General features: G+C 51.1%; 2 protein-coding genes across 2 annotated transcripts in view; both read right to left on the bottom strand.

The window, feature by feature from the left end:
• TBC1D10A (TBC1 domain family member 10A) overlaps positions 1-1,707 on the bottom strand; it is a 30,122-nt gene extending 28,415 nt beyond the window's left edge. Inside the window, exon 1 of the mRNA XM_059894590.1 lies at positions 1,422-1,707. Coding sequence (XP_059750573.1) covers positions 1,422-1,630 — 209 coding nt within the window. The 5' untranslated portion in view covers positions 1,631-1,707. The remainder of the gene's footprint in view (positions 1-1,421) is intronic.
• Positions 1,708-8,494: 6,787 nt separating this feature from the next.
• Positions 8,495-22,155, bottom strand: part of SF3A1 (splicing factor 3a subunit 1) — a 19,806-nt gene continuing 6,145 nt past the window's right edge. Inside the window, exons 3-16 of the mRNA XM_059895736.1 lie at positions 20,207-20,414; positions 18,778-19,035; positions 16,627-16,701; positions 15,749-15,899; positions 15,188-15,381; positions 14,093-14,210; positions 13,644-13,829; positions 12,799-12,920; positions 12,452-12,697; positions 11,686-11,893; positions 11,061-11,215; positions 9,923-10,024; positions 9,738-9,809; positions 8,495-9,007 (exon numbers count right to left, since the gene is read on the bottom strand). Coding sequence (XP_059751719.1) covers positions 8,906-9,007; positions 9,738-9,809; positions 9,923-10,024; positions 11,061-11,215; positions 11,686-11,893; positions 12,452-12,697; positions 12,799-12,920; positions 13,644-13,829; positions 14,093-14,210; positions 15,188-15,381; positions 15,749-15,899; positions 16,627-16,701; positions 18,778-19,035; positions 20,207-20,414 — 2,197 coding nt within the window. The 3' untranslated portion in view covers positions 8,495-8,905. The remainder of the gene's footprint in view (positions 9,008-9,737; positions 9,810-9,922; positions 10,025-11,060; positions 11,216-11,685; positions 11,894-12,451; positions 12,698-12,798; positions 12,921-13,643; positions 13,830-14,092; positions 14,211-15,187; positions 15,382-15,748; positions 15,900-16,626; positions 16,702-18,777; positions 19,036-20,206; positions 20,415-22,155) is intronic.

Here is a 22,155-nt window from a genome sequence, read left to right as displayed (position 1 = left end):
CACTTGTCTAGACCTCATGCCTCCCAGGACCCTGATCCCTGGTGTCTGCTCTTCAATTCAAAAATATACCCTAAGTACCCTTTGGGTTCTCACAAGCTAATCCCTGGGGAACTGTGACAAAGCTGCAAGTCAGGGTAAGGAATCAGAATAAGGGGTGCTCTCTGAGTCCTGGACTGGACTAGGCTTAGCTTGCTGTGAACAAGTGGGAAGAGGCTGGAGGAGACAGATTCAGTGGGTAAAAGAGAACTCTCCTTAGGGGAGGGGCCTGCATTTCTCTCCAGCTCTCCAAAGGAGAAGGAGGCCTGGTGAATGTGAAGCTTTGGGACTGCGGAAAATCCCAGAAGGGACCTTTATGGGGTGTGGGGTGGGGATCTTACAGATGGTTAAGGCTCTTCCATAAGTCATAAGAGAGGCTGATAGGACCGTGGGATGGGAGTGGGGTCTGGAGTCCATCTTTCCTAAGGGCATCACCAACCCATACATATGATCTCTGTGAGGACTGGACTCAGGGAGTTCTGTGGGGGCAGAGTGTGGCTGCTCAGCTTACCCTGCCTGGAGGGAAGGTGCTGCTCCACTGCCTCACATTTCTCTGCCTGCCAGCTGGGTGCCTGGGTGTGGGGGATCTGGGTGTGCTATGAGCAGGGACCCAGCTGTCTCCTTGCCTCCCGCCCAGTCTGCATTTGGAGAGGAGGTGCATGCTTCCACAGCATACACAGAAGACAGCTGACAGTCTGTCCTGGAGGTGAGGTACCATCATCCTGTGGGTACTGGGAAGAGGCAGTGCCTGCCCACCTGTTGCTGGTGACAGGGAGAAACCTGCCTCTGAGCGGGGAGAGGGGGGCACTCTCTGACCCTTCCATTAGGGGAAGGGACTGTCTGTCCCAAGGTGGTAGGGAGCTGACCAATGTCAGTTCATCCAGAGGTCCGTGTGTCTTGAGGTGAGGCTCAGTCTGTCCCGGAGTGCGGTGGGGGCAGGGCAGCCCGTCCCTCTGAAGTCTGCCTAAGGTGTCCCCCTGAAGTGGGGGTAGTGGGGCGCTGAGACAAGGGCGTCTGTGGGTCTCGTGGGAGGCTGGGTATGGAGAATAGCAGTCTGCTGGGGGAGGGGCGGCCACCTGTGAGCCTGTCAGGGGCTGGCCGAGTCAGCCAGCCCTAAGGCGAGGGTGGCAGCGCTGGGGTTGGGACAGGTATCTGTCGACCAGTCCGCACTGGTGAGGAGAGCCCAGTCGGCCCTTCCTAGGGGTGGGTCAGTCAGCCTGGGGGGGAGGTGGGGGTGGGGCAAGGGAGACCAGGGGTCGGTTGTTCCTGGTTGGAAGGGAGACGTGTCTGTCCTTTCTGAGAGCGGCTCTGTCCGCGTCAAGGACCCCACGCGGGTCCCGCCCCCGGCCGCCGGACCCCCGGCTCCGAACCCCGGAGATACTCACGCGCCCTCGGCGCCCTGCGAGCCCACGATGAAGCCGAACTTGTCGATGCGGCGCTCGGCAAAGCCGTTGGCCTCTGAATCGGAGCCCAAAGAGCTGAGTTCGTCGGCGGCTGCGGCGTCGGGGCCCGGGGCCAAGCTCTCCCGGGTCCCCGACAGGCTCCCCCCCGCTGCAGGCGCGCGCGGCCCGTTCTCTCCGCGGCTCTTCGCCATCCCGGCCGCGCCCGCCGCCTCAGCCTCAGCGGCCACCTCAGCCACCTCAGCCGCCCGACCTCCGCCGACGCCGCCGACGCCCCGCCCACGAGCCGCGCCCATTGGTCGCCACAAAGCCGGGGGCGGGGCCCTAGGCCTTCCCTGGCACCTCCTCCCCCCCATGCCCAATGGGCGCCGCAGACCCCGGGGCCCGCCCACCTCCCCCAGGCTGGCGCCAACAGGCCCGACGTGAGGGGGCGGGGCAGCCGTCACCCGAAGCCCTCCCCCCTGGGCTGCCAATCACTAGAACTCACCTGAAAAAGCTTCTCGGGTCTTTCCGGGTTAGCCCAGGCCTGGCCCGACACCTGCCGCACCGCCCAGGCCGAGACCGAGGGCTCCCTCTGAGAATTCCGCCTCTGCCTCCTGAACCCCCCCCACTCCTCGCGAGACCCTAGGGACGTGGGTGGGGATTGTTCTCCCATTCATTTATGAGGAACTCTGAGACGCGGGATGGGTCCGGGGACACGCCCAGGGACACTCGGCGGCTTAAAGACCTAGGCTGAGCTAGAAGTTCAGCAGCCCCTTCCTTCCCCCTGCTCACTGTTTCTGGGGCTTTAAATTAGAGAGGCCTAATTAGTAAGATTAATGACCAACGACTATTGAGCTACTCACTGCCCCGAGTTCTACCTACTTTCTCTTCTAATTTTTATTTTTCCAACAGCTTTATTGAGATATAATTAACATACCATAAAAATCGCCTGTTTAAAGTGTATAATTGTTTTAAGCATATTTATAGTTGTGCAACCATCCCCACTATCTAGTTTTAGAACATTTTCATCACCCCAAAAAGAAATTCCTACCCTTACCAGTCACTCCCCATCCTTCCTCCCCCAGTCCCTGGCAACCACTAAAATTTCCGTCTCCATAGTTTTGCTTTTTCTGGACATTTCATATAAATGGAGTCATACAGTATTTGGCCTTTGTGTCTGGCTTCTTTCACCTCGCATGTTTTCAAAGTTCATCCATGTTGTAGCATGTATCAGTACCTCCATTCCTTTTTGGGGCCAAAAACCATTCCATTGTATGGACATATCACAGTTTATCCATTAATCTGTAGATGGACATTTGGGCTGTTTCTACCTTGTGGTGATTGTAAATAGTACTGCTATAAACATTTGGGTAGAAGCTTTCGTGTGGACATTTATTTTCATTTCTCTTGGGTAAATAGCTAGGAGTGGGAATTGCTGGGTCTTTAACCTTTTCAGGAACTGGCAAGCTGTTTTCCAAATTGGTCACACCATCTCTTATAATCTTTTAGCAAGGAGGTGGATACTATTTTTAGTCCCATTTTACAATTAAAGAAACTGAGGTGCAGGGAAGTGATGTCAGCTGCCTGAAGTCCCAGAACTAGCTTGTGGCAGAGCCAGGATTTGAACCTAGCTCTTACCAACATTTTCTATTGGGAAGCATGGGCCAATTTTATCTATATAGACTTAGCTCCCAGCAGCCTACTTCTGACCCCACGGATTATCAATTCATGGAGTCATAATGATAGCTCCTCACTTAGGTCCAGCACTTTTTGGCTCTTAAGTCACAACCATGTTGTCACCTGACACTCCCCTGTAGACCTATCAGGAGACAGGCCCAGAGATGGGAAGGGACTAGAAGAGCCAGGCCTGAGCTGCAGAGCCTGGGACAGGCTGCTAAGAGGCCCAAAGCAGCCCTAAGAGGGGAGGTCTTAAGCCCTGAGTGATCTCACCAGCCGTTTCCTTAATGCCATGTGGCCCGGACATTCTTAAAGACTTCACTGTGCAGTCTTGACATTCCATAGGCTTCTGTTTTCCATAAACAGGGCAACAGCAGACACATGCTATTTCGGTCTTAAACTCTCAGTCTGGGAAGACATGTTCCACCTCTCTAGTAGTTCCAGACAGAGTGGTGGGCTCTCAGTCCCAAGCTCCCAGGAAGGACAGAGTAGGCCTCGCAACAGGGTGTGGGCCCATCCCAGGGAAGGGAGAAAGAGGAGTCAGATGCACGTGGATCAGATGTGAAGCACCAAGCCTGACAAAGTACCCACAACCCTTTGACTATAATTCTGGTTCTAGGCTCATATCCCAAACACGTTCAGCTCTGTGAGGCACATGTACAGTGATGTTCACTCCAGGGGTATCTGGGGTGGGGTTGGAGGAGCAGGTCAGAAGCATCCACGTGTCCTTCCTTGGGAGACTAGATAGATGTTGACCTCAAGTTAAGGCCTTGATGCTCCAGCTTCTGATTTTCTTACATAAGACCACCCAGGGGAATTCCCTGGTGGTCCAGTGGTCACAACTCAGCACTTTAGGATCCTGCAACCCGCACGGGGGGTGTGGCCAAAAAAAACACAAAAACCACCACCCAGGATTCAAATCTCTGCTGTCACTGTGTGACCTTGCGCAAATCACTTCTCTCTGAGCCCATTTCCTTATCTGCAAAATGGAAATGATGAAAAAATATCTCCTCGGAGTTGTTGTTCTGAGACTTCTAGTGTGATAGTACATGGTAAACATCTGGCACATGGAGATTCCCAGTAAATGGTAGCCAGACGTGGTGGCATTTGTAGTTTGCCAAGCACTAGCAAATTCATTATTATCTTGAGTGTCTCCCACCACAGCCTGTGGCTGCAGCAGGGGAATTTTCCTAATTTAACTAATGGCACATTGCTTGGGAGACTTCGCTTCATGGCTCTGCCCCTCAATAACTGGATGTTCTTACGCAAAATTGTTTAGCTTCTCAGACCATCTCCTCCTCTGAAAAATAGGAATGTCAGTAATTACTTTGTGAAGAGTCAAGTCTCCAGCACACAGTAGATACTTAATGTTAGTTCTTTACACTTCAAAATCCAGAGCTCTTTATTTGATGTTATCCTAGTAACCCCTGGGGGAGGGGGTGGGCAGAGGTGGGGGCAGAAGGAAATGAGGAAGCCTCTGTGCAGGGATCTGGGAGACGGCTATACGGGAAGCGGGGCAGCAAGTGCAAAGCCCTTGAAAGGGAAGCAGGCTCAGAAGATGGTGTAGTTAGACTGGAGAAAGAAAGCAGAAATGAATGAATGAATGAATGAATGAATGAATGGTCCAAAGGAATGCCCTACAGAATCACATCGTTCACTGGAGTATAAAATAAGAGGCCTTTGGCAATGCTGTGAAACATCCTGGTAGACTGGCTGCTGTAAATGTTCTTTTGAGGATGAGAGATGCTTGGCCAGGGCTACAGGAATGTGTTGAAAAACTCGAGTCTCATCCTACTGGGGTCATTCCTAGAAGTTTTGGCTCAGGCTCTCACACGAGCCCACGCGCAGTCCCCTCTCCTGGATCCTGGAATGTGCTTGGGAAATCTGTCAGTGTTCGCCAGGAGCAGACAGATGTCCAGATATCAGCCTTTATCCGTAATGAGAGCAGAGCTGAGGTTCAGAAGGTATGTAGCTGGTGCCCAGGAGCCTATGAAAAGTAGGCAAACTATAAAGCTTCTTTATGCCTACACTGAGGATAACAGTTAAGAATCTTTTGGTAAGTGGCAGAGAACACAACTCAAATGGGTTTAACCCAAAACTGCACTTAGTGGGTCCCAGAGCTTAAAAACATTCACAGGTACATAAGCTTCAGGAGCAGTTTGATCCAGAGACTGTCACCAAGGATATTAGCCTTGTTTTTCCTTTTTCTCCTTTTCTCTTTGTCCTCTTTCCTGTGGTTGCTTTATCCTCAAGCTAGAGCCCCTCATGGCAGCAGCTCCAGGCTAACATGCTTCTTCCATCCATACATACAATGGGTGACTCTTCTGGTAGCTTCTGCTCGATGGTGGGGAGGCTGCATTCCTTCACTCCATACGAGGACACATCCCTATCCCTAATCTAATCATCCCCACAGCTCAGGGCTAGGGAACACTGACTTGCTTAACTGAACTTAGCTTAAGGCAACAGTAGTACCTTCTCTGTAATATGATAAAGAATAGGAGTGTATCTTGTCCTGCTTCACGATTGTATGACTCAGGGTACCTAGAATTACTCACTTACATGTATTTTTAAAATAAAACAATGTACACAGTTAACATCAAATCCCCAAATCAGATAGTTAAAAATCTGAACTTTAAGAACTTACATTTCACTTTTATTTTTAAAAAGTAACTTTTAAGAATCTTAAATACTAACTCATGTACTTTTATTATTTTTTAAATAAATTTATTTATTTATTTATTTTTGGCTACGTTGGGTCTTCATTGCTGCACGCGGGCTTTCTCTAGTTGCTGCGAGCTGGGGCTACTCTTCGTTGTGGTGCGCGGGCTTCTCATTGCAGAGCGCAGGCTCTAGGCATGCGGGCTTCAGTAGTTGTGGCACGCGGGCTCAGTAGTTGTGGCACGCGGGCTCAGTAGTTGTGGCTCGTGCGCTCTAGAACGCAGGCTCAGTAGTTGTGGCGCACGGGCTTAGTTGCTCCACAGCATGTGGGATCTTCCCAAACCAGGGCTCAAACCCGTGTCCCCTGCACTGGCAGGCGGATTCTTAACCACTGCACCACTAAGGAAGCCCCTCATGCACTTTTAAACATGAGCTATATTGTACTTTTTTACCTTTTCGATTTTTGCATTATAAGGATAAATGAAATATTACCTGTAAAGATTGCTATTACAGTATATCACATATTTCAATTTAAGTATCCTAATATAACTTTTGTACACATTCTCTTAATACAATACGTAATTTTAAAACGTGAAATGGGTCTAATCATTAGTAGCCTCCTCTGGGCTACATGGTAAGTGCTCATTTCAAGCAGCTGGTGGAACTGAAAGTGAAATTTCTTAATGTCTACTACTCCTAGAGCCCTCTTCATGCAAGTCTTTAAAATTACAGTGAGCCTGAAAGCACCAAGCCATGCCGGGTTTTCCTGGCAATCTCACAACAGGAGCATTTCTCCCCATTTCAGTCTGGTCTGGCAAAGTGGTGAGGACAGTGTGGTCACCAGTAATAGAAGAGCTGCTTTGGCCTTCCAGAGCCCTCACTGGCCTTGGGTATCCACCTTATCTAAAAAAATGGGCCAGATAATCCTCAGAGGAATGCAGTGAGAATCAGAAAAGCTGTGCAAGCAAGGCGCTGCCTACATGCTGCGGGTTCTAAACAAGAAGTGCAGAGCACTGGGCTGCACGCTGGGCCTGCAGCCACTGACAATCGCAAAGCTGTTTGGTCAATGGGTCTTCTGCAACTGAGTAAGCCAGGACAGATGTTCATTCAGGAACTCCAGGAAGCTGAGATTGGGCCCCAGAGGGCAGCTCAAAGGACCCATTCACTCACATTCCACCCAGCAGCATTCCCGGCCTCCAGTCACAGCCTCAGTCACGGAAGGCCGGTGAGATCTGCCAACCTGTGAAGGAGAGATTGGCCCCAGAGCCAATCCTAGGAAGAAAGGAGAGCTTGAAGTATGGGACTCCCTCAGCTCTACTGACCCCCTTCCCTCTTGGAACAAGACCCAGGGGGTGTTCAGGGGATTTCTGGTGTTAGCCAGGGAGAAGCAACCAGCAGTAGGCTCACTATAGGCACCCAAACCTTGGAGCTTCAGGAAGATAAATTTCAGCCCTGGCCCCTGGGGGAAACTTCTAGCTACCAGGCGGGAAGCAAATGTCAGAGTGAGGAATAACATCCCACTGACCAAGTTAAAAACGTTAGCAGTTCGTAATGGAGCCACATAACTGGCACTGCAGAAGGGCCACTTGAGCCCTAGGTCTAGAGTTGGAAGCTTTGAGCTTGGTGAGGGGGTGGAGGGGATGGTGACTAGAATACTGTGACCTTGGGAATGGCCTCACCCCTCTGGGCCTGGGAGACGACTGCATAGGATGAAATGGAAGGACTGCAAAGAAAAGGCACTAGGAACTCTCGGGATAAACACACGAGATCTTCAGAATGAAATCAACTTTAGGTTTAAAACCAGGAAATGGTTATCAACAGGCTCTCACCTTCCTCCCTGTGAACACCCACCCACAGCAGCACCTACCTCCCTGTGACAGCACAACTCCAAAAATAACAGCCTGTGTCTGGCCCTTACTATGGGGCAAGGACTGACAAGTGTTTTGCACACATTCTCTTTTTATCTTCTTACTGTGTGACTGTGGGCATGTGATTCAGCATCTCTGTGCCTCAGTTTACTCAAGTGTAAAACAGGAACACCCACATCAGGATTACATGAGTTAGGGAGTTCCCTAGTGGCCTAGTGGTTAGGATTCCAGGCGTTCACTACCATGGCCTGGGTTCAATCCCTGGTCAGGGAACTGAGCTCCTGCAAGCCACACAGCGCAGCCAAAAAAAAAAAAAAAATTTTACATGAGTTAAAATTGATAAAGTGCTTAAAACAATAAGGAGTAGTTGGCTAAATTTTATAAAGTTCTTAAAATAGTTCATGGCCTTGGCACAATGAAGCATTTTTAAAATGAACACATTTTTTTTTTTAAAACCTCATCATATACTTGTGCTCACTCAGGATAAGCCACCTGCCCAAGGTCACTTATCAGGTGATGAGTGATCCCTGGCCTGCAGGAAACTGCCACCCTCTAGTCTCATCTGCATGCTGCCCACTGACCTAGGAACTGCATCCCATCTGTCTGTGTTCTTTTGTGGTCCTGGCATGTTGAAGGCATGTTATACGTATTTGTCTGTTATACGTACGGGGCTATGCCTTTGGAGGATCCATGTGTTTCAAAAAGGCAATAAAAATATATTGAAGAAAGAGCCATAGAAGACTTGATGGCAGCAAGAATGTAGTTAAAAGCCCAGCATTCCTCAGAGCAGTAGAGGAGCCACAAGGCACTGTGCCATGCTCCTAGGTCTGGGCAGGGCACAGGTGACCAGGAGACAAGTCTCATGACATTAACTTCACGAGAAGGGTCGGAGAGGTTTATTAGCCCATGGCAAGATACAAAATGATTCATGATAACAACAATATTCTACCAGCCAAGTGTCACTTGGCACTATGATAACATCCTATAGGACATCCCTGGTTTCACATTTCCTAATGGGCTACCTGAAGAAATGACCCCTCAAATCAAGACCCAAACACAAAGGGATTCCAGGGGTCACTGGGGAGGAGAATGCCTGAGAAAGCCCTCTCTGATCAATGTGGGGAGGGAGTGGGGGGAAGGAAACTCTGCAGGACAATTTGGATTTCCAAACTTAGTAAGAGGAAAACAAATGCGCAAGGCAGGGTCTCCTGGGTCTGGGACAGGGGTAGGGGACAGGAGAGGCAAAACGGCAGTAGTTGGGACCTGACAGCAGGTTTCTCTCTTCTACTTCTTCCTCCCGCCTCTCTCTTTGAGCGCCAGGTGGATGATGGCACCATTAGCCATGTTGTAGTAAGCCAGCGAGTTGGAATCCTTGATGAAAATGCCCTAGAAAACAGATGGAGTGCCTCAGCCCAGGGCAATCTGGCCTTGAACTCAGAGAGCAGCCTCACAAGTCCCGACACTCTGAACTTAGCAAATACAAGGGCTTGAAGGAAGGTGGGGTGGGAAAGGGAGTGGCACAGGGCAGGAGTGAAGGTCTCTGGTTCCTCCCCCAATGCTTTGCTCTTCCTTCCTTCTGACCAAGCCACGCTGTCAACACCCCAAAAATCTGGCCCTGACAAACCCCATGGAATTTTGACTCTCAAATCATAAGACCTTTAGAGATCAACAGCCTCACTTTACAGAGGAGGAAACTGAGGCCCGGAATGGGGATTTGTCAAAGTCCAAAAAGGGAGAACATAGCAGTCCTGTGTGACCTGGCAGGCACCAAGGTGAGCTGGACTATCACCTTTGTGTCCAAGCACAAAGCCAGGCTACCTGAGACCACACTGACTGGGATGGCTCTACCACTGGGACAGAAACCTACCAGAGCACTCTGAAGTCTGGTCCCCAGATGTCACTGAGGCATTCAAACCCAATACAAGACTGTGCTGTGACCCCGCCAGAGCCTCACCCTGTCAGACTAACCTGCCCCAGCACCCCCCACCAGCATCATCACTTCCAGGATGGACTCAAATGACCACACCCAGGTGTCCCCCCACTCCTCTGATTCCACAAGGGATTTATTAGCTTCTTGGACAACAGAGGGGGCAAGGACTACAGACACCCAACTCACCTCATACTGCAGCTTCTGTTTCCCTGCTGGCATGCCCGTGGCTTCGTGAATCTTCACCTTGATGACAGAGACCTATGGGACCGAGGAGAGGTCAGTCACCTCTTGCTAAGGTCAGCTGCAGGAAGCTTCCCCCTGACTCTCTGTTTTCCCTGTACCTGATGCCAGTTGGGGACAGCAACTCATACCTGGTCTGTGAGTGGGAGGGTGAAGACCAGCACCTGTCCGTTCAGCTTCCATTCCGTCTTATCCTGCATGTTGGGCACCTGGACTTTGATGGACACTGGACCCTGCAAAACAGGAGGTGGCCATTATGCCTGGGGAGCCCTGAGTCAATCAGGAACTACGCTCTCCTGTTCCTGAGCCAGTCGAGACAATGTCACCTGTCCATCAGGGCTCCTGGACTCTGGCCTGTTTCACTACTGACACCACTTGTGACATAGAACAAATCACTCCCCCTTTTCAAGAATTGGTTTCCCTTCTTTAGAACGATCCCTGCCTACTGGTAAGGCTGGAGCTGAAGAAGAGGCATGAAAGTGCTCTGCAAGCCTCAAGAAGTACCACAGGGGAAAGAATATGAACTGTGAGGTCAGAAGATCTGGGTTCCCAACTCAGCTTCCCTGCTAACTAGGTCTCTCTGAGCCTCAACACCATGTCTGTAAAGCGGCTGATCACAACTGCTGGATGGTGATGTTGTGAGCATTCAACAGACCAAGTACTGTAAAATGTGTGGCTCTGCCCCAGCACTTGAGTAGGTACTCAAGAAATGGAAACTACCATCAAAAAGGAAAAAAGAAAAAAGATTTGGTCAAATGCACTGGCGGTGGGGGGGGGGGGGCTGGGAATGTTTCTGCCTCCTCACTGGAGCTTTCCCAGGCACCAGCAGTGCCAAGGTTCCCAGCTCTTATTTCTAGTACCCCCACAGGATCCCCACAACACACCATCTCCTAAGGGCTGGACCTGAGGCAAAGGCCACCAAGAAATTAAGAATCGCACTCAGGATTCCCTCCAGTGCCCAGAACCCCTTTCACACCTGAGTCCTACTGCCTGTGCAGCTGGGTGTCCCTGCTGGCCTCTGCGACAGTTCACACCAGGCGGACTACTGACAGCTGTCTGCTCCTCTGGCTGCTGACCCCCCCATCTAGTGTGTGCTCAGAAGCTTCACGGGCCTCCAATGGCTGACCCAGGTCCCAGAAGCCAAAACCATGGAAGAATAGGGTGGGCCAGGGAGCATGTGACTGGGGCAGGACTGGACACCGCCCCCGCCCACCCTCCCCCCGCCCATCTAGATACTCCAGGCTGTGGGCAGCACTCTGAGATGCATACCTTGTTTCTGCGCAGAAACTCCTCCTCTGGCATGAGGCTGTCCTCGGTCTTCAGTTTCTTGGAGGCAGGCTCATCTTCCATGGGAGGTGGGGGGTGGACAGGCGGCATAGGGGCTGGAGCTGGGACGGGTGCCACAGGCGGTGCGGGCACGAAAGCTGCAAGGACAGGAATAAGCAGCCACGTGAGTGGGAGGAAGGGCCCAGGACTCAGGGCTGGTGAGAGTGAAAAGGGGAGATTGCAAAGGTTTCCCATTTCTCCCAGAGGTGTGAAGGACCACTCCTTGCTGAGTCTGGTAGCCAGTAAGTTCCCTGGCAGGGGGACCTGGGAGACTGCCCAGATTGGGTAGCAGGAAACTGAAGGAGGGGCAGGACCGATGGATGGAACAGGTGGCAGCCAACAGCAAGCATCATCAGGCCTCTGTGCCTGTCCAGGCTGACCCCTCTGGGTGCACAGACCCCAGCTCTGCCATATCAGCCTACCTCCCCCAGGAGCCGTAAGCCCCTGGCTTCTAGCTCAGGGATCTCTCACATGGTGAACTCAAGGCTCTCTTTTGAGCTGGACCACCAGGCACTACCATCAGCCACTGCTCTGCTCAGGGCTTGGCCTGTAGTCCTGACCCACTGACCTGTCGGCACAATCATGGGTGGTGGGCGGGGTGCCATGATAGGAGGGGCCGAGGGAGGCATGGGCACCACGTTGATCCTGGGCGCGTGGATGATCGGTGGCATGGGGGCGATCACCGAGCCTGGGGGCAGTCGGACCACTGATGCCATCGGGGGCCGGGGCATGACGGGTACTGCAGACACAACTGTAGCACGGACAGGAGGTGGCATCTGCGGGGGTGAAGACCCACAGGTCACAGGAAGCCAAGGCTGCACTCTAAGAGCACACACAGCTGGCAACTGGCCACCTGCAGCTTTGAGGATGAGGCTGGATAGCTTCAACTCAGCCCCCTGGGGCTGAGAGTGCAGCCTCACACTGGGTCCTGACAGGAACTACGCTGAGAGAGGCCCAGGGCAACCCTCTTTCCACTTGGGACTCAACCAGCTGCTCTTGGCAAACACTGAGAGAGCCACTGAAGACACTGACCTCCATTTAGCCCCCTGGAGTCAGGCCAGCAGTCCTCCAAGACCCATTAAGCCCTCCAGCCCGTCCCTGACCCAAGCCTGCTTCTCACATTTGCCACTCGCCTCCCTCCCTGTTCCAAGCCTCCCACACAGATGGAAAATCAGGCTGGAGGTTCCCACTTCTAACTAAAGGGTTCTTTTTCTCTCGACTTGACCCACTCAGCGCTTGGGCCCACTGTGAGATAGCTGCCCTTCTCAGCCTGCAATGTCTAACCCCAAGAACCCAGCTCTGAAAGACCAGTCACAGGGTGGCTGCTGGCTAACCGCGGGTGGCCGGGGCACCGAGGTAATGGGTGGGGCTGAGCTGGGGATGTTGGTGGCTGAAGACGGAGGTGGTGGCTGCTGGGGGATTTCATTGGGCTTGCTGGGGCCAATCTTCTCCTTGGTATCATCTTCTGGCACCAAGCCCTTAGCCTTGTGGATGGCCTCAATCTGCTCCTGGAGGGTGATATTGGCCTGGGCAGCCTGCTGGGTCCGGGCCATGCTGCCGGAATGACCATCCCAGGTCACCTGCATGGGAAAGCAAAGCCACAGCTTGTCAGGGCTCCTGGAACTGAGCCCAAGTGTGAGTCTGACGGCAGGGAAGGCACTAAGAGTCATCTGAGCTGCACCTTTTCCTCTGGCTTCTGGATCTCCTCCTCGCCAATCTTCTTACCAATGGCCGTTTCCTCTACACCAAAGATGTCGGTACGCCGCTCAGCCAGCTGTTTCAAGCTGCTCTCAATATCCAGACCTGGAAATAGTCACAGAACGGAGGCAGGGGACAGAAAGGGGAACTAAACCAGATGCCCTTCTGACAACACAGCAGCTCTACTGGTGCAGGGTGGAGGCTGTTCTCATGGGACAAGGCTATCTCTGGGTCCCAATACAGCACGCCTGTCCTCTGAGCCTAGGGAAGGCTGCCCAACGAGCACTAAGCCTGTAAACCAGGGCTTGTCCAACCCCTTGACTTACAAAAGGCAACTGAGAAGACAGGGTCACGTGAGTGGCGTGGAAAGTAGCAGAGTCAGGACTAAAAGCCTGGTCTCCTGCCTCCAGGACAGTTTCCTCCCTCCCTATCATGCTGCTTCTCACACACAGTCACGGCACCAGGTCTCATTTCAAGGTGCTCAGTGTACTCCAGCCATCAGAGCCTTCATTCTAAGACAGCCCTGAGAGTGAGCACCTCTCCCAGCTGTAGTCAGATCTTGCACTAGGACGTCAATGGACACATGCTATCCACATCAGGTGCCTACCTTTGGAAGAATCCCTATGAAGAGTCCTTCTAGAAAATGGGAAGTTATTTTGTAGTGTCATAGGCTGCACCTATCCTCAAAAGCTTTTATTGACCTCAATTGTTACCTTCTATGCTTGATTAAAGCATAAAGTTGATCAGAGATTCCCCATGGGCCAAAGTGAGTTGGGGCTGAGTCAAAGAAGGGGTGTGGACAGAGTGGGAGATGCCCCCCAACCTCACCTGGTGCGTACACCTCATCATCACTCTGCTTCTCACGAATGGAGCGATCTCGCTGCTCCAGCCAACGGGGGTCAAGAAGCCCAATGCGCATGTGTTCCTGCATCTTGCTGGCTGGGATCTTCTCCCCAGTGATGGGGGACACGAGATATTCATCTGGAGCAGGGGCTGGAGGCAGGGGCTTGGAAGCTAAAAAGCAAGAGATTCTTGAGTGAGAATACTGGGTGGCAGGCCAGGTTAAGAAGGTGCTATTTCATTTGTGCACCATCCATTCAGTGCCACGCTGTACCTGGCACTATGCATTGCACCAGAGCACCAGCGATGACGAAGTCCCATTCCCCATCGTGAGGCCTATGACAGAGGAGCTATCAATGCCTTTATGACAAGCCACCTCGAGCCCTCCTAAAAATGGACAGGTCTGAGGAACATGAGGGCAGAAGAGCAGAACCAACCTTTTGGGTCATAGTCCTTCCGGACAATGACCTGGTCTGGAGTTGGGGGCAGAGGCGGTGGCATGGGTGTCTCTGGAGGTGGGGGCACTTTCTGCCCTTCTTCTTCATCATCTGAACCCTGAAAAGCAAAGTAGTGGCAGGACTCAGAGAGGGGATGAGAAGCCACCTCCCTGCAGCTGAGCCCTGGTGGCTCTCAGGGTGGCAAAGAGCCTAGGCCCCTGCCGGTCAGCACCCATGTGCTAAGCCTCCCAGGGCAGCCGAGGCCAGCCGGCAGCTGGCCAAGCTGCTTCCTCACAGCATGAATGGGAGGGCTGGGGGCCGTGGTGCTAACACTCTGCCCAGGCATTTCCAGCAGCTGGCACCAGGCAGTCACAGGAGGCCAACGGCACTTAACGTGATGGAGAGGGGTGCGGGGAACAAGTCTGTGTTCAATGGTAGCTGCTCAAGAAGCAATGCTGGGAGGGAGAGAAAAAGTCAATTCCCAGACACACGTGCCTTTATTCTCAGGCTGCACACAAATTCTTTCCGAGGGGAGGAAAGCAGTTTGGCTCTGGAGACTCTATGCCTGCTTGGAGAGCCTGCCTCGATGGGGGTAGAGGAGGCCAAAAGCCACTTAGCAAAGCTCTGGAGGACTTCCCTGGAGGTCCAGTGGTTAGGACTCCATGCTTCCACTGCAGGGGGGATGGGTTCGATCCCTGGTCGGGGAACTAGGATCCCGCGTGCCACACGGTGTGCGCCCCCACCCAGAAAAAAAGAAAAGCTCTGGAAACTGCTGATCATTTGGGCCTCAGCGCAAAAGCGTCAAAGTACATGGTATAGAGGTTTCCCTAACTGAGAGCCAGCCTGGGGTCGGTAGTGAGCAGGGCCCCTGGGCAAAGGAGGAAGGTCACAGAACAGGGCCAGCACAGCTTTCAGATCCTTGCCTATGAATGAATCTTTGTTGCCTGAGCTGGAAAGAGGCTCTGTGCTGCCTGGGCTTGGGCAGCTACTCAGCCAGGACTCCTTCAGGAACCCACACTTCCTTTCAAGATTCACAAGGGAGCTGGACTTCTCTGGAGGAGAGCACCCCCATCTTCTTGGGCTCCAGGAGCATACCTCATCCATGTCTTGCACTTGGGTGTCCTGGTCCAGCTGGGACGGAGGCTCCTCCGCCTTCTCCTGTTTCTCGTCCTCCTCATCAGACTCGACCTCCATCTCGACCTCCTCACTCTCCCCAAACTTCTCGTAGCGCTCCTGAATGAGAATTCGGGCCCCCAGCTCCTCTGGGGTGGTGGGGGGAGGGAAGTTCCCTGGCAAAGGGTGAGCCAGAGTCAAAGGCAGGGTTCCACAGATGCTCCTTATCAAAGCCCCATCTATCTGCCCTCTCCACACTGTCAACCCTCTGAGGGCTGGGACTGTCTGATACCTCTCCTATCTCCAGAGGCCCACCCGTTGGGCCATTATTGTCAGGCACGATAATATTTGTTCAATTGGGTTTAACTGGGGCAATGTGGTAGAAGTGAAGTCTTCCAGAAGCAGAGAAGAAACAGATGCCCATAGAACCCTCTGAGGGATTCTGCTGCTCCTTGGGGACAGCTGGAAGAGATATCCCAGGATGGCTCCAAGCTCCTGGCTCCCCTAACTGGAGTCACAGACCTACCTTCCTCATAGACCTACCTTGCTCATTGGGTTGGAAGTCCACTGTTTCCACCACCACAAAATCATGCCAGTCAATCTGAGCATAGGCCACCCGTTCCTTTTCCTTCTCCTCCTCTTCCTTCTTCCTCTCACGCTCCTGAAACTTGGCCCACTCCACTCGATAACATACCTGAAGGGATAGGAAACAGCATGGTGCTGAGCTGAATCAGAGTCTGCTCCTGAGGAGGCTATCATCTCCAAGGTCTTCACCAAAGCCAACGTCTCCTTCAGAACAGGAAGCTGACCTGCCCATAAAGGGGAACTTCCTGGGGCAGACTATGGTATTTGTATCTGGTTTCAGCCAGGCTCAGAGTTTGGACAGGATGAAAATATGACATGCCACAGAGACCTTCTGTCTGGGGCCCAGAGAGACCTTTTGTCTGGGCAGCTGTTTGTTATAACCTCAAAGTTTTCTGCTTCAGTTGGTGAGTGGCTAGCAAACTCCCTCCCAGAAGTTTGCATGACAACCAAGTGCCCACAAAAGCAGCAGCAGTCTGAAAGCCTGCAAAACAGAAGCCTCAAGCAGCCACCCAGAACAGCCAGCCCCAATATGCCCTCTTTCTTCGACTCTGAAAACCTGGGACTTCAAAAGGCAGTTGTCACCAGAGAACCCATTCAAAAGCTGGCTTCTAGCAACAGAAGAAAAGAAGAGACTGAAGCAGACAGCAGAGCAGAAAGTTGGGGAGCAGAGAATCCAGGTTTCTTGGTCTTTGTAGCCTCAAGGCCTTTCCTCCCACCATGACTGTGCCTGGAGCATAACAAGGTACTGGTTCGGAGCCTACTTCCGAACACACAACAGAACCCACACAATGTAACGTTAGTGCCGTCAGTAACTGGTTATAAGAAATTTAGTTTACCTGGTCCAAAACTTCCCGGGGGTTCTCTGCCTCTTTCTTGAGCTTGGTAAATAAGCCTTTGGGTGGAATCAAGATCTGAAACACAGAAGATTTAAAGCAACTGTCAGTGCAGCACAACACGGGACAAAGAAGTGGCCTTCCTGGGCCTGTGGAAAGGCACAGGAGAAAGGAAAGCATGGGATTCTGGGATCCAATCTCAGCTCCACTTGGCTGTGCAACTTTGGGCAAGTTACTCAACCTCTGTAACTTGGTTTCCTTCTACAAAATGGTGACACTGCCACTTAAAGTTGGCATCATCAACTTAAAAGGTTGCCAAGGATAGCAGGAAAGTATGCAAAACCACCACCAGATCACTGAGCATACAGTCAGCACGTGATGACTGCTCTCAGGGGGCGGATCTGCCCTTTACCCTTCTGCACATGCCAAGAGGCCCCCTGATGACTTTACTGAAGACTGCAGCCCACAGGCTCCACCTCCCTAGACTTCTATCCCCTGCTTTCTGTTTAGCATTTTCTCCATAGTATTTATCACCATCCGACATACACTGACGTTGCACTTGCTTGTTGCCCCTTCACTAGACCAGTCTCCACAAAGACAGGGATTTCTCTGTCTTCGGCTCACTGCTACATATCCAGCACCTAGAATAGTGTCTGACACTCAAAGCATATTTGCTGAGAGAACGAATGCTGGCTTTGTTTGAAACAGCCAATCTTTCCAACTGCCCCAAGCGTATCCACTCTCACTGGCAAAGCAGCTCAGCCCCACTCCATCCTCTCTGTCCTTCTGCCTCAGGAATTGATCTGCTCCTAGAATTCCCAGGCTTAGAGACACACCGGCGCCCTCAGATTCGAGTAATGAATGTCAATACCCAAATTCTGAAGGAGAAGGAATAGGAAGTTAACAGAATAAAAAGGAATCTGTGGACCTTTAACTCTGGAAGCAGTCCACTGAGAGAAATTAACCCAGGGCTCACTTAAAATTGATACTGTGTAGTTACAATAACCCTTGGGTCTTATGACTTGAATGATTGTTATTTCAGCTACTCTCCTAGCTTCTGGACTTCCTAAACACAAACATTTTTGTCATTCTTTCTAGTTATATACTTAAAGTGAATGAAGTTAGAGGAAATCATTACATAACCTTTCAAGTCAGATCTTTAACATATTGTTTCTAGGTATCAAAAACAGATGTGCAAACCATGCCACTAAAAAGGAAAGACAACCTCCATTATGTATGTAGCAAGAAAAATGTTCCACAGGCATATCTATACCAGTGTACTTCTTAATAAATTAGCAATCTGATTATTTTAAATACCAGTATTGACTTGTCTGCATTCTTGATTGCAACAACGCAGCATGATAATTAAGATCTTAGGGTCTGGAATAAAAATGCCAGCACTCAAGTCCCTGCTCTGCAACTCTTTAGCTGTGCAACCCTGGTCAAGTTAACTTCTCTGTGCCTCAGTTTCCTCTTCTGTAAAATGAACATAATAACAGTGGCTACCTTATAGGTTATTAGTGATTAAATGAGAAGATACTACATAATATAAGTACTCAATACTGGCTACACTTATTTATTTTAAATTGCTTCCCAATGCCTATTTAAATGATACTTCTAATTCAAGGTACTTTTTAGGGTGGAAAACAACAGAGGTTTCAGAGTCAAATGTTGGTTAAATCTCAGTGCAGCTACTTACTAGCTGAGAGACCACAAGTAAGTACTTCACCTCTCTGAACTTTTTGAAATAGGAAGGAAAACACTTACCTTATGGATTCTTGTGAGGATAAAATTAGGTAATAATACGAGGCAACTATTAAGAGCTTGCCTCTTCTCAAGCCCTACTGAGGCAACCGAACATTTAAATGTACATAAAAGCAACTAGCACCACTTGGCCTTATCACGCAGCAGGCACTCACCTAATGAGTTATCAATCACACGTTTCCTTTCTCTTTAGAAACAGCAGTCTACGTTGCATTTACTAGGAAAACTGAATAGAAATCAAGATTTTATACTGAACTGGGATTTTTAACATCTGCTTGGGGGCCCCACACAGGAGCGGGATCCTTGCAGACAGTGAGTGGATAGAGTGCTGATGGTAAGATGCCTTCCTTCCCTGGGCCCAGCACCCCGGCCCCCGCCCTGCCCAGGCACCTTGGTATACTGTTCCACCAGCTTCGTAAAGTAGTTGAAAAGGCTGTGTTGCGGGCGAAGGAAGTCAAACTGGTAGTTGCGCTGCTCTTTCTGCATCAGCTGGGTCAGAAACTGGCGCCCATTCCTGGCCACAAACTGAGCCGTCAGCTTCACCACGTCCAGGTCGAAGGCTGAGATGGAGGGGGGGTCTGCAATGAACTCGAACTCGGGAGGGGGCTCTTTGGGCACGATGGTCTCTTGGATCACTTGGGCTTGAACCTAAGATGCAAAGGGAATGTGAGGCAAGAGGCACAGGGGTGGAGAGAATCCAGAGAGGGGGCGGGGACGCACCCCCGGCAGACGGCACAGACCTCTACACTTCTAATCACGCACACGCCACTGGCACGTGGTGTGAGAGAATCCTAACTCACAAGGGCACCGATTTCTTGGCCAACTGTAGCCTCGACTCCCTAAATGCCTTTCTGAAAGAGAACCGAGTCCCTCTGTATCTCTACTGCTCCCTTGAAACTGAGGACCAAAACTGCGTGGCAGAAGATCTAACAGGAACATAGCTTATGAAACCCCGCCCAAGGGAGACAGAGGATGTAGTAAGCCCTACATGTGTGCAGAGGACCCCACTGGACAGAAGACTTCCACATTTGTTACCTCATCTGGCCACTACACGAACCACAAGGTGGACAGAACTAGTACTGTGAATTCTTTTTATAGATGAGGAAACTGAGATCACCTGAGGTCCTAGGAGTAGTAAATTGCAACACAAGGTCTCAGAACCTACTCCAACCTTTACTTCCCACTGTAAAACAAGGGGCAGCCTTTGCCACCATGGCTCAGGAGTGAAGCAAAGAGAAAGGACCAGTCCAGGTCTACACAGGAGGCAAAATGTGAGGGCCCTTCCTGTCCTCACTGATAGCCCTAATCATCCCTAGTGCTAAGGGGGTATTAGGGCAGGCCAGAAAGAGAGGCCCTGGCAAGGTGAGACAGTAGAGAGGGATGCAGAAGAAGGGGTCCACAAGCCACACTGCAGCACTGCCCTCATGCCATGGCCAAGGAAAAGAGTAGGAACTGAGAGCATGGACTTTAGGGTCCTGACTCTGTGGCCTTGGGTAAATTGTGCTTCCCTAAGCCTCAGATTCCTCATCTGAAAAATGGTCACTTTACTGGCCTCCTCATGCAGCCCCTGTGAGGCACCAATGAGACAAGGCTCTCAAAGCACTGAGCACAGAGTGTGACAGGCAGCATTCAGCAAATGCCAACTGTCAGCAACACTTTGCTGTGTGAGCCTCAGCATCTGCCTCTGTAAGATGGGGATAAAGACCTCAAGTTTCTCCCTGGGTGGTTGTGAGGTCTCGACAGCAGAGTTCATTATCTTCCCCTCCCTGTCCCAGCCTCCCTCAGCCCTGGGGAAGCAAAGGGAGGGGCTGGTTCCAACCTTCTGGGGCAGCTGCTGCTGGGTGGCTTGCTGCTGCTGCTGCATGACCTTGGGGATGGCAGCCGAGGGCTCCTGGGCTTTCCCCTCCTTGAACTCGCTGACCTTGTGGCGGTAGTAGGCATGGTAAGGGTCATTGGGGTTCAGGAAGTTGAACTTGGGGTTGTTGATCTCGTTCTGTCGTATCCTAGCTTCAAATTCAGGTCCGTTTCTAGAAAAAGGAAAAAAGAGAAGCATTAATACCACAACCCTTGCAGCTGCTCAGACCAGAACACTGCCCATGCAAGCCCCATTCTTGCCATCACCTATCACTCAAACTAGCCCGTCCCTCAACACAGCAGAGGTCCTCTTCGAGACTCCTGGCATCAGCGGCCAGTGCCCCCTGCCTCCTTCGGCCTGCGCAGGCCTCCTCTACCACAGGGTCTCCAGACCTCCATCATTCCTGCAGCTCCTCTGCCAGTCTTGCCATTTCCAAAACCATCTGGACTATTGCTTTTTTCTTTTAATAAAATTTATTTACTTTAAAAAATGTACTTAAGAAGGCATGGGAATTCCCTGGTGTCCAGTGGTTAGGACTCCGTGCTCTCACTGCCGAGGGCCTGGGTTCAATCCCTGGTTGGGGAACTAAAATCCCACAAGCCATGGCACAGCCGGGGCGGGGTGGGAAGGCAAGTATTACTACTTCAGATAAAAATCATTATGGCTTTACTAACAAAAGGCAGTCATAAAATTCAATACAATGAAAACAAAGTAACATGGTTAAAGTTTAGCTGAAGTTTGCTGAGATTGAGGCCAGTTCTCTTAGTTAAAAGTGGGATGACTAAGTGCTGGGGAGGTATTAAAAGATATGCTAGCACCAAAGTGAGTCTCTGTCCTTTGGGTAACAAGAAGGAAGAAAAAAAATATGAAATTTAATGGGATTTAATGCCTTGTCCAAATATTGGCTAAAATCACCTCATTTACTACTGGGTGAGGCTCATATAGGAAACACTGTTCTCCAAGGACCGCATCTGTGCTGCTGCATAAGGCGCATTCACATGACAGGGGAGTGATGAGAACGGCAGGGAGGTCCCCATCTCTCTCTGTATCTGGAATAGTTTCCCACATACACCCTATGTCCCCAGTTTGTATGCATTTTTTAAAAATTAATTTATTTTTTATTTTTGGTTGCACTGGGTCTTCGTTGCTACACGCGGGCTTTCTCTAGTTGTGGCGAGTCGGGGGTTACTCTTCATCGTGGCGCGCAGGCTTCTCATTGCAGTGGCTTCTCTTGTTGCGGAGCACGGGCTCTAAGAGCGCAGGCCTCAGCAGTTGTGGCACATGGGCTTAGTTGCTCCGCGGCATGTGGAATCTTCCCAGACCAGGGCACGAACCCGTGTCCCCTGCATTGGCAGGCAGATTCTTTTTTTTTTTTTTTCTTTTTTTTTTTTTATAATTATTTATTTATTTATTTATTTATTTATTTATTTATGGCTGTGTTGGGTCTTCGTTTCTGTGCGAGGGCTTTCTCTAGTTGCGGCGAGCAGGGGCCACTCCTCATCGCGGTGCGCGGGCCTCTCGCTATCGCGGCCTCTCTTGTTGCGGAGCACAGGCTCCAGATGCGCAGGCTCAGTAGTTGTGACTCACGGGCCCAGTTGCTCCGCGGCACGTGGGATCTTCCCAGACCAGGGCTCGAACCCGTGTCCCCTGCCTTGGCAGGCAGATTCTCAACCACTGCGCCACCAGGGAAGCCCCGGCAGGCAGATTCTTAACCACTGGGAAGTCCCCCAATTTGTATGCCTTTAAACCCTCAGAATGAAAAATGTCTCTCTCATGATGTGTAGGGAACCCTGATTTTTTTAAAGAATCCCAACAGTAATATTTCAAGGTGCCACATATCCACAACATCTATGGAAGTGAACTAACCTTAAAGACACAAGATGTGGACACATTCAAGTTTTGGGTTCACTACT

The sequence above is a fragment of the Balaenoptera ricei genome, chromosome 14, assembly GCF_028023285.1.
Source record: "Balaenoptera ricei isolate mBalRic1 chromosome 14, mBalRic1.hap2, whole genome shotgun sequence".
Taxonomy (NCBI): Eukaryota; Metazoa; Chordata; class Mammalia; order Artiodactyla; family Balaenopteridae; genus Balaenoptera; species Balaenoptera ricei.
The sequence above is the reverse complement of the archived record's forward strand: the minus strand, read 5'-3'. Positions and strand labels throughout refer to the sequence as shown.